This window comes from Daphnia carinata, chromosome 6, assembly GCF_022539665.2.
Source record: "Daphnia carinata strain CSIRO-1 chromosome 6, CSIRO_AGI_Dcar_HiC_V3, whole genome shotgun sequence".
In the NCBI taxonomy this organism is placed as follows: Eukaryota; Metazoa; Arthropoda; class Branchiopoda; order Diplostraca; family Daphniidae; genus Daphnia; species Daphnia carinata.
The window spans coordinates 7,214,123-7,230,033 of record NC_081336.1 but is presented as its reverse complement, the minus strand read 5'-3'; the positions used below and the strand labels follow the sequence as shown (position 1 = coordinate 7,230,033).

The 15,911-nt window shown below is 42.6% G+C and overlaps 1 protein-coding gene and 1 long non-coding RNA gene across 2 annotated transcripts; one reads left to right on the top strand and one right to left on the bottom strand.

Annotated features, from left to right (window-relative positions):
- Positions 1-281: 281 nt before the first annotated feature.
- On the top strand, positions 282-2,101 carry LOC130702154 (uncharacterized). The gene is made up of 8 exons (XR_009004248.1): positions 282-306; positions 678-746; positions 811-1,063; positions 1,120-1,177; positions 1,247-1,342; positions 1,402-1,452; positions 1,521-1,648; positions 1,706-2,101. It is a non-coding gene; the product is annotated as an uncharacterized LOC130702154 (long non-coding RNA).
- Positions 2,102-3,233: 1,132 nt separating this feature from the next.
- Positions 3,234-14,417, bottom strand: LOC130702150 (protein lap4-like). The gene is made up of 27 exons (XM_057523811.2): positions 13,972-14,417; positions 13,744-13,861; positions 13,134-13,302; positions 12,762-12,882; positions 12,373-12,665; positions 12,063-12,308; positions 11,824-11,996; positions 11,538-11,660; positions 10,444-10,949; positions 10,132-10,377; positions 9,149-10,066; positions 8,996-9,076; positions 8,640-8,908; positions 8,177-8,579; positions 7,923-8,033; positions 7,517-7,855; positions 7,207-7,452; positions 7,025-7,144; positions 6,823-6,957; positions 5,180-5,365; positions 4,856-5,012; positions 4,735-4,791; positions 4,542-4,672; positions 4,395-4,481; positions 4,278-4,337; positions 3,984-4,208; positions 3,234-3,921 (listed from the first exon to the last, which is right to left on the bottom strand). Exons 1-27 carry the CDS (start codon positions 14,122-14,124, stop codon positions 3,748-3,750), a joined length of 5,847 nt encoding a protein of 1,948 aa, XP_057379794.1. The 5' UTR covers positions 14,125-14,417; the 3' UTR covers positions 3,234-3,747.
- Between the last annotated feature and the right edge of the window lie 1,494 nt (positions 14,418-15,911).

Here is a 15,911-nt window from a genome sequence, read left to right as displayed (position 1 = left end):
TATTGCGCACAAGCATGGATCAAAATAAAAAACGATCAATAATAAACAAATGTTGAAGTAAGAAATAGCGGTAACCTTTTGGATTATCTTGTATAAGCATAGGGCAAAAACTAAAAATAAAAGTTAGGTACGGACGGGACAACCTAGCGCGCCAGCAAGCTGAAATTATAAAAGGCAACGCCATCTCGTGGTAGAATAAGTAAAGCTTGCATTCGCCACCTGTCGGGCATTCCAGGGAAAGCTTAAATAGCGAGTGCCACCGTAATAAGACTTCCTTTTAGAACGAGGTTGTCGTCGATGCTGGATGTAAGTATTCGTACTCTTCTAGGTGACCATTATCTGTTTTAAAGCTGTTAGTTTAATTCTGGATAATTTTGGTTTTTGTTATATGTTCAGTACGTAAAGAAACTTATAATTTGCTAGGGGTAGTCGCTCAAAATGTGTGAAGCGATGTTTAGTTAAAATCTACACTTGGTAAGTGATTTTGAGAAGACGAATGTATGGCCCTAATTAGTGGGATTGCTGTAATTGAAATGATACGTTAGTCGAAATATAATTATAATTGAAATGTAGTTATTGGTATGGGAATAGTTTTATTTCTACACGTCTTATTCAATAATCTTGATAGTTATGAAGAAGCAGGATGTCTGTGTATAACTTGTTTGGTATTTCAACAGAGCTCATCCTGCATGACTGCTCCAATCCATATGCCTGCATCTCTTTGTGGGTGACTAATTTTTTTATGGGTATGTTGAAACATTACGTGTTGAAGTGAAGAGAAGTTTTGATACAATTGTTTTTTTTTTCTAGGTTGGGCTACCATAATCAGAAGCAAATGCATGTGCTATCTGATCTGTAATTCGTGGTTTTGGAATGAAACATTCGTACTTGAATTATTTGAAAGTGTTGGACCAATACTTGATGGTGAAGCAGCATGGTGCCATGTCAGATACTGTTACTGACCCTCCTACGTGGCAAAGTTAGCATCAAAATTTCGCAATTGTTTGATTGTGATACGATCAACATGGGAATTGCTATGCATTGCTAATGTTTTGGATAGAAAGTATTCAACACCTTTCGCCATGTTTCGAATGTTATATTTTTAATTTGTCGTTTAAGTTCTTGCAGGTTGTCGGGTATTCAAAGTGCAGCCTTTTTGTTCCATGATGTGATGACGGTAAAATTATGAAGTGAGTTTGTAAAAATGAAGTGGTTTAAGTAATTCCTGCTTTTGTTTTCATTTCAGAGTTTTGTCCATTGGATTAGGGTTATTGGTGTGGGTTCAGTTTAATTGTGATAGGGTCAACGTGGGAAATGCTATGCGTTGCAGAGGTTTTGGATAGTAAGTATTCCACATGTTTTTATTGTTGTATTTTTAATTTACTGTTTGTATTCTTTCAGGTTGTTAGAGGTATGCAAATTCCAGCCATTTTATTCCATGATCTGATGAAGGTAAAATTACGAAGTGATATTCGGGAAAAGTGTTTTTTGAATGACTCCTGCTTTTGTTTTCATTTCAGAGTTGCCTTTTGTCCATTGGATTAAGATTAATGCTTTGGGTTCATTTAAAGTACAATATTTTATTGTGCATTTCTCTTGTATGATTTGTGTTCTGTTTGCTTTGGTTGGAACAATCGTAGTTGTAAAGGTAACCCTAATAACTATTAGCAAGAAATTTGTAGTAATGTTTTTTTCTTCAATTTAGGTCGATTGTTGTGACGGAGCGCAAAGGAAACGAATGGTTGGATTGAACTTGAAGAATAGCCGAAATTACCCTACACTTTTTGATTGTCTCGTATGTTACTTACAAAAAAATGACCACCAGGGTTTATTTTGTTTTCCGTAGCCATATTTCCCCATTAATGGCGATAAATCCGTAACAAGGAGGGGGGGGTAATGATGCGGTTATCAACGGAGAAAGACGTTCATTACGTGATGGTTTGTTAAATTCTACGGTAGTGTAGAATTCTAGGTTTTCCTGGGAAGTGCCACTGCAAATTTTATTTTTTCATAACTCTTGTCTGGCATATTTTAATTGTACTTCTCTGCATTGACATAGTATGTTCATTTATGGAATTGTCAATAAAACAAATTAAAATAATTTCATTTCTTATTACTGCTATATTTGGTTACGGTAATTTTTTCTATAATATTTTTTTTTATTTCTACCGGAATTTTTTTTTCGGAAAAAATTTTTTGCTGGATAATTTTTTTTGGAAATTTTTTTGCTGGATTTTTTTTTTTCGGAAAAATTTTTTCCTGGAATTTTTTTTTCGCCAAAATTCCTTATTTTTCCCAAAATGGAAATAAATTTATAATAAATATTACGCCCACTGTGTGGGAGTCGAACCTTGTACCTTCTACTTACCATGCCGCTGCTCTACCATTGAGCTACGACTGATATACTATAATACTTTCGGTCTGCGTCATAACATAAAATCGACGTTAACACTTAGAATATTTTTGAAGTCTCCCTTCTGTGATACATGGGCCATTCATGGCCCAACGGACGAGCGATGGCCTGGGAATTGGACGATTCATCCATCGGATGGATGCCCTGGTATCCCACTCCAAGTGGCCACGTGGTGGTCTGCATCCCAGCCAGGTGCCCTACTCCAGTTGGCTTTGTGATGGTGTGGGAATCCAGGCCCAGCTTCCCTGGCGCGTTTACCCCAAGGTATATACCGCCCTCTGTGATATTGTATGATGTACGCCTCTCCAAGTCGTCACATGGTGAGCACGTGGGACACCACAGGCTCAGTTACGCCTTCTACCGTTATCATGTGTTTGTGATAGAAAATTTTACCATAATATTATGCGGTTCACATTTAAATGTCATTGGTATCGAACCCTAGACTTTCAGCATGCCATGCCGACGCTCTACCATTCAGCCATGCGTTACATAAACTCATTGGTCATTTTTTCGTATGAGTCAACACAACCGTTTTACACTTAGAAATATTTTGTAGCAACCTTCAAGTTAAATTAATATTTTGTCTCGTTTTCAGTGCAAAAGTCCTCAAAAAGAATGAATTGGAGTAAAAGGTTCTCTTATGGAAGGTTTAGACCAATTAAAAAACGTAAATAAAATTGTTTTTGCTTAGTTTTTTTTGTTTTCTTTCAGGGTTGGCACCGATAACACAATTAGTTTCACGTTTCTGACACCCGGCCAATCCATAAACAAATACGGGTCAGGCGGGGTCTTGAGAATAAAACAAAGCCACTCTATAAACTATTTTGACGAAGCTTGTATTATTTTCATTTACTGTAAAAATTTTAAGGGAGAGGGCTATAAATGAGGCACAAAATACGCAGTTTTTCTTTTCAAATGTTTGCGAGTTAGTGTGAATAAAACATCTTTAGCAAGACAAGTTAAACAGGTCCCGCCATAGTTCGTGTGAAAACGAATTTTTTCTTTAACTTAAAAAAGGAAGAACATAGTAAGGGAAAAGGACAGGATAGTACGAAAATAACAAAGCCAATTAGGACGAAAAATGCTGACGATCTCAAAAGTACGGGTACAATATGCTAGACGAGAAATGAAAGGTTAAAAAAAAGGAGGGCAAATGATATAGAGCCGTTTCGTTTTTCGATCAAGACCGGAAAAGAACTGACGGAAGCGGTATATAAGTGCCGGCGTGAAGGCAAGTTTTCAGGATGGATAAACAAAAGCGCGTGATCATGATGATGGTCAATATTCACCAGAAAAACGTGTGATACATCTGTTCCATGTGGCAGTCCGGCAGTTTATCGATTCTTAGATTTTTTGCTTTTCTTCTTCCGACGTCCGTTATTCGTCGTTGACGTGGCGATATTGCCCATTCCACCGAGACCGGCCTGATCGGAATTGTCAACATCGGCTTCTTCTTCTTCATCCTCTTCTTCAATTCGACCCTGTACATTATTCTCTGGATCCATTTGCTAATAAAACAAATGTCGACTTATCAAAGGGTGTTCAAACTGCATTCAGCTCAATATCGTACCTCGTTATTGTTGGTGTAATCAGGAATAGATCGGTTATTGTTGCCGTTGTCGTCACTGCTGGCGGACGGATTTGTTGCATTACGCAGTGTAGAGGATAGGGACCCAGAGCTCGTATCGGCCGCTTGATTGAACTCGCTCATTCTCTTGATGACCATCTCGGCTTGCATGGCGTCTTGCTCCAATGATTTCAAGCGCGCTTCCCTCCAGGCCGCCCGTTTCTTGGCCTGCAAAAACGCACGCATCCATCATTAACTGGTTTGGTAATAAAAACAATGTGGTTCTAGAATACGTACCTGTAACGCTCTCTGCTCAGTTGGAGATAACATTTTTTCCTCCTCGCTGAGTTCCAGGCCCTGTGGGAAAACATGTTAAATTGATGTTCAAACAAAAACGCAATGATTCGATCGCACCTCGCGTGTTAGTTTATCCTTAAGTCGCTTTTCAGCTTTGGCCGTGCGGACGATTGATGGATGCTGGGCTGTTGGAACGGTTGTGATCTGCAAAGCGAAAAGGACATTGTTAAAAAGAGTTAGATGTTGAAAATAAGTTGGTTATACTGTGACGGCTACAGCAACGGGTTCCACGCGAGGTTCATCAGCTTCTGCTTCATCTTCATCTTCCTCATCGACATCGTCTAGGCGGCTCAAGTTCAGCAGCTGCTCGCTAGTCAAATTAGCAATTTTCCTCTCTGCGTATCAAAAATGATAAATGATATTTTGATTCTCAAGAGATAAACTAAGTAAAGCTTACCCTCTTCTTGTTTCAGTTTGTTGACTTCATCTTCGCTCAAAAAGCTGAACCTCTTCTCTAATTAAAATCAAGTAATATTTAGTGTATATTTAAAAAATCAACGGAGAAAAATGAAAATTACCTGGTTTAACTGCTGGTGTAACAGACTCTTCTATTTCCTTTTCGAAGAAGCGTTTCTTGGCGCTGAACGTCATCTTGTCTGGGCTGGGACCCGTCAACCCCCCTCCCGTTGGTGCCGTTTTCGGCACGGCGGGAGTGGCGGGAGGAGGCATCGCATCCTGCTTTTAGACATCGGCGCACATCATGGGAAAAACAGAAACTCAAAAACAGTTAGTTCATGCACTCAGATAATTCCAGCGCGACACAATAGAAACTTTAGCAATAGTGAGAAGAATGAAGGTGTGGCAGCTAAGCAGCAGGACGTGGCCTTAACCGATAAGATCACCTGAACTATGGGAGGAATAGGGCTATTGCCATTGCTGCTGCAGCTACGATCCGATGGCTGGTCCAAACCGGTATGGCGTATAGCCGTCGGCGTTAAGCGACCCGGAAGCGGGGAAGGCGATGGCGATATGGTCTCGCCTTCTTCAGCGAGACCCGCCTCACCCAGATTAGCACGAGGAGCTATGGGCTGTGCGAGCACAAATTAGCCGTTCGGTCCAGCGAACCAAAACAGACGAACACGCAAACAAACACGCACACATAAAAAGCAAAACAAAAATAGATTAGTAACATAAGGACGCACAATTATAATAAATAATAATAAATAAAGGGAAAAAAAAACGAAACGGAGTAAGTGTGAAAGCTCGCCTGATCGATAGTGAAAAATAGGGCAGTTGAAAAATGTAAGAGAGCATGATTATATAGTGGATGATGTCTGCTTAGAGCAAATGTGCAGTCACTTCCGTATTGCCCTTCGATAAAAGAACTTGCTCTTTCCAATTTGTGTTTTGGACCGGAAGTTGTGGAAATGAAAGTGTATAATCATTTTCTTTTCATACTTTTTTTTTGTTTCGTTCTTTTGTTGTGGTTAACATCACATATAGAAAAGTAAATTCATTTAGCGCCTTCACACGCTCAGATTTTTGTCAGAGACATCATAAAAATCGGCTATGGCAGGGGGTAGTAGGAAGATTCAACGAGAATGAGCAGGGGATTGTGGGAACACCTTTTTCGAATTTTTTTGGTATCCATCCAAGGGCCACTTCGGTTGTTTCTTTTTAAATAGAAGGAAAGGGAAGGTAAATAAAGGGGGGAAAAGAACGGAGTCGGACCGCGGTGAAATCCAAAAACGTCAATAATTGATAACAACTTCGTGCGAATGAAACAGGCGGTCCCGATTTCTGCCATAAATCAACGCTTTTAACACACATTTTTTGTTTTTTTCCTCTCATCAACACGCATTGACGCGGTCATTTCTCAGCAGCATGGAGATATTTGAGGTTGAGGATCCATTATCAATTGTTAAGTTTCGCAATCGACAGATTTTTCCTGCTATAAATCCGTCGGGTTCTGCTCGTTAAAAAAAGAAAGATGGAAAAAAATGGCCGTCATTTTATTGATCATGTTGGAAGCGGACTGGGGTTTTTTGGGAGGGAAGTACTGCAGGACACAGGGCGAGCGGGTGGCATTCGGAGCCTTGGGTATCTCCTTGCCGGAGAAGATGGACATCATGCTCTCTCTCATTCTCCACATGCAGGATATATTTTTTATCGGATGCTAGAACAAAAAGATCTTCAGGCGTTGCATAGCTTTCATGCGCCCTGGCTACGACCAGGCTCAAAAACAAATTCAATTCCTTTTTTGCGGTAGGAAAAAAAATCGTGTGGGCAAGTAACACAAGTACATTCCATAAAGGGATCGACGATAAGTATTTGGACGGCATTCTCGAAAGGGGTTAATACTTATAAGACGATCCTTTAAGGCGATAGACGGAAAAACACAACCATGCGGTGTAGGGGTTAAGAAGGTTCGACAACGCACTCTAAAAAGTCGATAACTTCAGATGGATGTTAACAAAAGCGAGCGACAAGACAGGGCCAGCGGCAGAGTGAAAAATAGGGTCAATAAATATCAAAGACCACTTACCGTGCTTGTTTGCGGAGCTAATGTATGTTTGGACATGACAATCGTCGTCGTTTTCATGTCGACACGATTAGGGCCCGGTGATTTCGGTACCATGTTGGAAACGAGCATTTCAGCTGCTCGTACGGCATCCAAAACCTATGTAAAAAAATGTTCCCATCATTAAGCAATCGACAGGTGAAATGAAACAAGCAATTTCAATTACCTTTTCTGAAGTTTTATCCCGATCACCTAACGTCGGGCTGACCGGTAAAGATGAGCCTGTGGCCTTCACAATTTCGGGTTCTTCGCGATCACAAGAACCGTCCTCGTGGTTATCGTCTCCCTGCAAGTGAGACGCAATGATGAATTTAATTGAATCAATTAAATTTCGTAATAATGAATTACTTGGATTGGATTCACGTGGTTCGTTTCTTCTCCGACCCTGTCTAGACTCGAAACACTCTCTGATGTCGATTTAGCTTCGCGTGTTAGGATGCCTTCCGACTGGAGCCGTTCCACTTCGGCTGCGTCGTATCCGTCGCAAATGAGCAAATGAATAACATCACCAGAAGTCCTTAAAGAATTAACGGCTTCTTGATGAGAGGCTCCGAGAAGGCTGATACCGTTCACTTCGAGTAAACGCATGCCGACCTAGCGTATAAAAATCATTCAAAATCAGCTGTTTAGATAATCAAAGTTGTGTTCATTTGCATACCTTCAAGCGGCCGTCTCTTCTAGCTGCACCACCATGATTTATTTTTGAAATAAAGACACCTTCGTCGTGTTTATCTAGAGGATTTCCTGGATGTCCACGCAAACCACCCTTAATGTTCATACCGAGTTTCTCGCCTTCATTGCGATAAATTGTCAATTCTTGCAATCCTTTCGGTGGTGGATCGTGCTGGACAGTCAAGATGAGTTCGGCAGTGGGTTCCATCAAGGCCTGTACAGCTTCCTGGTGGCTAGCCTTGGAAACATCCCTGCCGTTGACCTTGAGGATCCGATCACCGATCCGTAGTCGCATCGTTTTAGCGGCCACGCCTTCCGGAATGACCTGAAAACACGCACAAGTCGGGTAAATATACAAAATTCTCTACCCCTCAAAGTAGAGGTTGTCATACTTTTGATATGAAGACTCCCGGGTCGTCGGCACCAAATGGAACACACGAATGATCACTCCCACCGACAATACTAAGACCCAGTGGACCGGCACCTTTTTGCAAAATCACATCCTGGCGTAACATTAAAAAAAAAAGACATGCAGCAACAGCAAAGATAAAAAAAAAAGAGTGTTAATGGTGGGTGTTTGTTGGGTCATATCGGCATATCCAAACCATGAAATCGCCGAATAATATTCCTAGTCATTTTCATATACCTCAATAATGATAGGAAGTGCACCGAGTTTATTGTTGGTGACGCGGGTGACGATGGTTTCCGTCAACGTGCTCTTTGTGATGGTTTCCGTGACTTTGCCCAATTGGGTGGGCACGGCAGGGAACTGGAACTCGCTCAGTGCACCCCCGACTGGATCTGGTTGCTTGACATTGATGACGATGCTGGAGCTGGGCGGCTGAGGCTCAGGCTGGACGAAATGAGCCGGTATCATGGCCTGGAATTGCTCGTTGGTAACGTGTTTCGGCATATCCTCTCCAGACGGCAAGGCCACGGCGTTCTTAGCTGTTGGCACCGGTGAGGGTTCCACGTTTCCGCTTCCGCTCTTTCTCTCAGGCGACGTGGTGAGGAATTGCTGACGGGCTGATTGGCTGACGCTTGGTGAACTATCGAGGTGATATGCGAAATGAAGGTCACGAACGAAAGGGTAATCAACGTTTCATTACCTAGTGGTCAAAGGTGACGACATGGACCCAATCAAGGGCGACGTCGGCAAACTTGAAAGCCCGGTATAATTGGGCCGGTTGGCCATATAACTGTTGGGACTGTAGAGGCTGGTGTAAGGTCGAGGAGTACCAAACATCTTTGGTGATTTGAGGTGGCTTGGCGGAAGCCACGATTCGCGTTCAACGACCAAACGGACGAAGCGTTCCAAACCAGTGAGCATAGCAACAACTTGATCGTGTCGAGCACCTTCTACGTCGACACCATTTATCTTGTTTTCTTTAAAATTCGATGGAAGAAAAAAAGTAAAGAATAATGTAAGCGGAAGTAAAACCATAAAATGTAAATTTTCACTCACGGAAATGACGTGATCTCCGATTTTCAGCTTGCCATCTTTTTCAGCCGGCCCGCCTTCCATAATGCGAGACACGTACACTGACTATAAATATAATAATTACACGTACAATAAAAGAAACGACGCAAGTAAAACAAAAATGTGTGGACAACTTACATCGGATCCATCTTTGTAAGGATTGCCTCCTTTTCCTCCTGAGATACTGAAACCCAATCCCGTGTGATCTCGCAAGAGCGTAATGTACACTCGCTCCTTCCTTAGTTCCAGTCCATTTTGTTGTTTTGTACCAGTTTCGGTAGGCCCAGTGTGCAACTGATTCGGAGGTGGGGGAGGCTGTGAAGCCGGACGTACAATTTGTGAGCTGCCTTGATAAGACGTAAGCACCGGGGCAGCAGCAGCAGTGGGAACAGGGGCCGATGAAGGAATAATGGATTTATTGGGCACCATTGGATTAGCGAGGGGTGACTGCGGACGTTGATGGTCTATCGTCTCGGAATGGACTTGATTAGCTGACAGCGCTTGAGACTGAGTAAAGCTGAGTCGAGGAGCAGGGTTTGGCACGCCATTTGATATCGGCTTATCCATCTCTCTGACACCCTGCAGACTGGAACTGGAGCCGATCGACAACCTGGGCGCCGGTTTGGGCGGTAACACAGAGGTCTCTGTCATCATTGGCGAGGCGGGCTTTTCCGATTCTCGCAATTCTGGCTGTTCGTGTTGCTGCTCCTCCTCTTCGCCCGCAGGCGGAACAAGCCTAGTCACCTCTCGGATAAAGTGCACCACCAGACTAGGACCGGCCGCTTTCAGGATGTCCACAGCTTCGTAATGGTCAACGTCAACGCACGACATGCCGTTGACGGCAACCAGTTTGTCACCAACTCTCAAACCGGCCATCTCGGCTGGACCACCCTCCGTCACTCGGGATATAAAGATACCCTCGTCTTCGCCGCGGTACGGCGTCGATCCTTTGCCACCAGCAATACTCAGTCCCAAGCCACTGGTGGTCCTTTCGATGTGGATCTCGTATTGAATCTCCAAAACTTCGACTTGCTGTTCGTTATCTATAGATTCATCCTTAAAAAGGAATTACAAACGATTAATAAAATGCTAACGACAACCGAATAAGGATGACGACTCACGTCTGGTAATGGAGGAGGGGTTGGCAGACGATCGTCTTCATCTTCAGACTGGTTCGATGACGTAGACAGTTGGTGTGGTTGATGCTGAGTCATCTCTTTTTTCTTGAGAGCGCTCGTGATCAAAGCCATGGCCTTCTCCTTGTCCATCGGTTCGTGAATTCGTTTGTTCTTTAAGTAGTGCGGTGTATCACGTCGCGACAACTTGGATTTCTCTCGCGGGACCCGTTCATCTCCTCCATCGAAATCCTTTTTGAAACCCATAAACATCTTAAAAATAACACGAGTTAAAAATAATAAACAAAAATTAAATACCTCTTCGTTTTCATCAGCCTCTTCAATGTTTCTATGTTCGTATTGGTCGACAAAGGCAACAGCTTTTTCATGCGGCTCCGGCACTGGAGAAGGCGAAGAAGTCTGTCTCTGCTCATACTGCTCTGTGGGATAAACAGGACCGCCCCGGCTGGCAAGTTCATCGTGGACGGGTAAGTCAATCAGTTCGAGTGGCGGCAAAGGAGATGCACGCCGATAGGGCAATTCTTGTCCCGTACGATCGGGCTTGAAAGCTTCTCCTTCTTTCAATCCGTCCTGTTCGTCATGGTGGACGACTTTACCATCGATTTTCTTGCCTTTGAAATGTTTCTGGGCTTTAGCTTTCAGGTCCTTGGGATGGGGCGTATTATGTCGAACGAACGGCGTCTCCTTATCTTCATCGCCATCGGAATCCTCAGCGAATTTGACGAACGAAGTTCGATGCGGGTCCGCTGCATCGCTGTCCGCGTCCGTCTGCGACGTCATAGGCGGCGAAGACACTGAGGCCACTAAATGGTCAGAATCGGATCCATCATCCAGCTGCTGCTCATGTTGCTGGTGAAGCTGCTCACTCGAGAATCGCGTTCCAGACCGGTAAAGCCGGCCTTCGACTAACGAATCTGATGAGCCGGAACCAGAACCAGCACGTGGGGTGTGCGGGTGCGGAATTAGAATGCACACAAATACAAACAAACAAACAAACAAAAAAAGACACACACACACACATCCCCCAAAGGTAGTGCGCAGGATTGGTGAGTGAGGGTAGGGGAATTGAGGTGGGAAAGAGGTTCCGAGGGGAGGAGGTGCCGGTGCAGCTTGTTTTAATTAAAGCGTTCGCCATTTGCAGCGCACAGCTATGACAACATCCACAAATAACATTCACCACTCCCAACACGACACAATTCCTGAAATTCTTTTCGCAGTTCTAATCGGATTAGTTAGTTAAAAAAAAAAAATAACTGCGGCGTGTTATGTAGAGAATTTTCTACCATCACGCGATGGTGATGGATTAGTAAAACTTTGGCCGGCCAGTAGGGGGTTAATCTAACGTGCAAAAGAACGAGGCGTATATGGAATGATCGTGTGTTTCACGGTACCGAAAGTTAAGTCATCTATGGAGAAACTAGAACCGAACAAAGGCGTACGGAACCAAGGAGAAACGTTTGCCCGCCACCCGATAGGTCCATTGCCGCCCCAGCGTCTTAGCAACGCAGGAGCTCCTTCCGTCACGACAACATCAAGGAAGAGAGGAGAAAAAAAAGGAAGCCCACAAGTCACGAATGAAACAAAAGAAAAATATAAGATGAAAGCAACAACAAAAGGAAAAAAGCACATAGACGAAGTGATAGCCCAAAAAAAGAAAAACTTGATTGCAAGTCATACCTTGTTGTTCATTTTGGTATTCAAGTTGCGGGAGTAGGAAACAAGTTAGCACTTGCTCGCCTGTGACCTCGTCGATGTCTGTCTGGAACGTGAGCATCGGCTGGGCTTGATTTTCCGAGAGCCAAATGGCCTTAAGGTTCAAGCTGGTCAGCGAGAAAGGAAGATATTGGAGGCTAGAAACAAAAGAAAAGCCAATTAGAAGGCATGAACTCAGTGCGAATTTAAATAAAATTGGGTACCGGTTGCCGGACACGTCGAGGACATGCAGCTCGCTACAGTCGCCCAGTTCATTGGGTAGGAAATGCAGTTTGTTTTCACGTAACGACAAGACATTGAGGCAGACTAAGTGGCCCACTTCGACCGGTAGTTCGTGAAGCCGGTTGCGATCGACATTAAGATTAGTCAACTTGGTCATATTGCCCATGGAAGTTGGCAGTTCCGTTAGGAAGTTCTCCGTAAGGATCAGCTCTTGCAGAGCGACGCATCTACGAAACATGGAGCGTGTAAAGAAGGATCGTTATGGCTTATTTATAACAAGAGTAGACTCACTTTCCGATGGCATAGTTAAGTGTCGTGAGGCGATTCTGGTCCACTTTTAAAATAGTTAGCTTTGATAGGGCACCGATTCCATCTGGGAGGGATTCGAGGAAGTTCTGTGAAAGATGCAAGTCCGTAAGGGAAACCAAGCCGCCAATCTCTTCCGGGAGGTTTTCTAAATGATTCTCGGAGACATCCAAGCAGGCTAGATTGGTCAACTGGCATAGCTCTCTGGGAAGATGAGCTAACTGATTGTGATCCAGCCAAAGTTCCGTCAATGCGGGCAGACTGCCAATATGTGCCGGCTAATGTGCATGAAAAAATAAATAACTCGAGTTTAACGGCATTGATCAAAGAGATCTAATAAAAACAATAAAAGAAATGAGACAGTGGCAACTCACCAAAATTTCAATGTCATTGTCACCCAAGTCCAGCCTCTCCAGCTTGGTCAGTTGCGACATGGACTCGGGCAAAGTCCTTAACAAATTCTCGCGCAGTTCCACGCTTTGTAGATTACTCAGACTATGTCAACATTTCAACAAAAAAAAAAGGAAGGTTGGTGTCATCCAATGAATACAAAATAAGAGATATTGTGCAATTGGCATGCAGACCAGTAGCAATGATAGCCAAGAAGCTGAAAAGGGAGAGGCCGGACACGACAATAACGATGTATGTTACACGACAAACGCGCGTCAGCCTCAATATCAGATTAAATTGCCTTTTCCTGGCACAAGAATCAACTTTCTTTTTTTTTTTACTCCAATCGGACCTACCTTCCAAAATCGAGAGGAAGTGAACTGAGGGACATATCATTTAGTCCAAGGATAGTGAGGTTCTTCAACTGAACGAATCCGGCGGGTAATCTGGGTATTGGATTGCTGCTGAAATCAGCCACTTGCAGCGCTTTAACATGCTTAATCGTTTCCGGAATGTCAGATATATCTGTAACGGAAAGAATAAACTTTTTAACGACAGATTTAGACCCTAAAAATTTGTTTTAAAAAGCCTCAACTGCTCTCTTATCAACAATGAAGAGAGTACTTTGAAGTTGCAGCTGATAGCATGGGGCAGATTACAATTCAAATAAGGTAGTTTTCTCCATGGTTACTTCTATGAGGGATGTTCATACAGGGCCAAAAATTTTAATGGTAATTTTGTTTTTTACACAAACGTTTGTGACAGTTGGAAAAGAACTATTTTTGTTTGTACCAAAAAGCAGTGGTTCAATTTGTAAAATGAAACAAGCTATTTTTAATCTACTGGGGACATAACAAACAATACATGGACAAACAGACAAGTATTGACACAAGAACAGCCCTGTCTCTGTTTATCGCTACAGGAACCAAGATGTGTTTAGCCTTTAATCTGAAAGCTAAATCTTACCATTTCTAGAGACATCTAACTCCACTAAGTTTTCAAAGTTTTGAATATCTTGTGGAATCCTCTGGATTTCATTGTCACTGAGGCTGAGCTTTCGCAGCTTTGCAAGCCGGAAGAAATTCTAATAAAAGATAAAGGTTGATAAATGTCATTATTCTTGCACAATTTTTTACCTAAAAATGGTAAAGTCCAGCGGTGACTAACACATCGACAGGATGTTAAAAAGCTTACCTTGGGCAAATCTCTAATGTGATTGGCATCAAGCAAGAGTTCTTCCAAACTTCTTGAATAACGCCAGAGATCTTCAGGGACGCTGGGTAACGAACAATGACGCTTATCCACATACTCGACCTGACGATTGCATCCTTTGAATATTCGAAACATTTTTGTTCGTTTCGGTGAGTCGTTCGGTGGTCAACGGCCTTGGGAAAAAAGTGAAGACCCCAAGTCAAAGTTCCATCAGTTCAGACAGGCACACGAAACTCGATGAAAATGAAACACACCGAAATTCTCTTCACAGACCGTCTACCATTTACTCCAGCTAATAGAGTTTAAAACAAACTGTCGACTGATGAGCACAATTCTTTTAAACGTCAAAAATGGCCCTAGCCAGATTTGCGTGTGTATGTGTGTGCAGTGTGCGTGCTAGCGGTTAAAAGGTATACCCACCCAACTGAAGACCAAGTTGAAACTACAACCGCAAGTTGGCGCTTGCAGCGGTTGAATGGGGATGGGGAGGGATGGGCACAACAGCACAGTGTTTGAAAACCGCTAGAGGCGGTCCTTCACTATCTATTTTTTTTTTCACTTTATCCTACTAAACAAAAGATACCTAAGCGTGAAAAGAACGGTCGTTTCTCCTTCCAGCGACAATATGTCGGTTTTCGTCTACCAATCTATCATAAAAAAAGACGAGATCGCTAGGGCCGTCAATATGTTCGTGTGATTCACGATGGCGGAAACGCAACGGAAGTACAGTAATCCGCATTCTTATTTATTGTTAAGAGATGCAGTAGAAGGGCGATTGGTCGTTTCGGCTGTTGAACTTTTTTTTTCCCCTTCGGGTTGATTTGTTTGTTTTTTTCCCCGCAAAAGTTGCACGCAGAATCTGTGTTATTCCTGCATTATACGTGGGAATTCCCCTGTTCAACATTTGCTAACTTTTACTTCCTAATATGCTTCACATTTCCTTACGTATAGAAAGTTGAAACGGCGCTATTCCATCCCCATGGCAATTGTTAAACACTAAGTCATTGACCGATTCCAAGTAGAATCATAATCAATGTAGAACGTTTGATTCAGTTACTCGAGAACTTCCAAGGGCTGTTTATTGTTTGTCTTGTATACGAATCCTACATAAGCACCATCTGTTGAGGTTAAATTAAACTATGTAAGTGAGATTAATTTTTCTTTTTCGCTCGTTTTCGCTGGACTTTAAATGAATTGTAAATACTTACTCATTGTCTTTGCTGTCCCTTATCACCAGTTAGTAAATTCAGGCTTCGCATCCATCGCATCAGTACGCACCATTCATTATTCCTTTTTCTCATTTTGAATGGCAGCTCAAATCCATCAACGAAAGGAACCCTCTCGAACCTTCAATTGCGCAATCCAATGGCCAACCGCAATTTGGCTTGCTTTGGCCATTAATTCAAGAACGTGCAAGTATAAAGTACCTTGTGCGATTCGGCGCCAGGCCACTGTTAAAAGCTTTACAACTTGCACCACTTGATTGAATCCTTAATGGAAAATCCGTGTAGATCATTAAAGACACATAATTTGGAAGTAAAAAAAACAAAAAAATTGATTGTAGAAATTTGCATAAGTTGTCTATAGTTACCCGTAATGAACTGGTATTGATTTTTCCGCAAACGAAATGGTTGTGCAAGGTGTTCAATCAATGTTAGGCTACGAGGAAGTTCTTTTCGTAAAAAAACGTTGAATTTTTCTTTCTGCATTACACAAAACGGAAAAAAGCAAGCAGAAAGTTAAATTGCACACGCATTCATCAAAGAAATGAGACAGTACATAAATTTCAACATATTTCAGTAGATAAATTTCGTGAAGCAGTCAGCATGACCACCTACTCATTTTGTGCTGAACGGAGCGAAATGATGTATAGAGGATATTAAGTCCCGATCATTCATCTCGTCGTTTGATAATCACGCGCC

Bases quoted from the DNA above. Each gene is read 5' to 3' on its own strand.
- LOC130702150 (XM_057523811.2), bottom strand. From the start codon at position 14,124: ATGTTTCGAATATTCAAAGGATGCAATCGTCAGGTCGAGTATGTGGAT. The intron at 13,303-13,743 runs GTAAGATTTAGC...TTTCCGTTACAG, and splicing joins GTTAGATGTCTCTAGAAATG to ATATATCTGACATTCCGGAA. The intron at 5,366-6,822 runs GTAAGTGGTCTT...GTGCTCGCACAG, and splicing joins TAGCTCCGCAAACAAGCACG to CCCATAGCTCCTCGTGCTAA.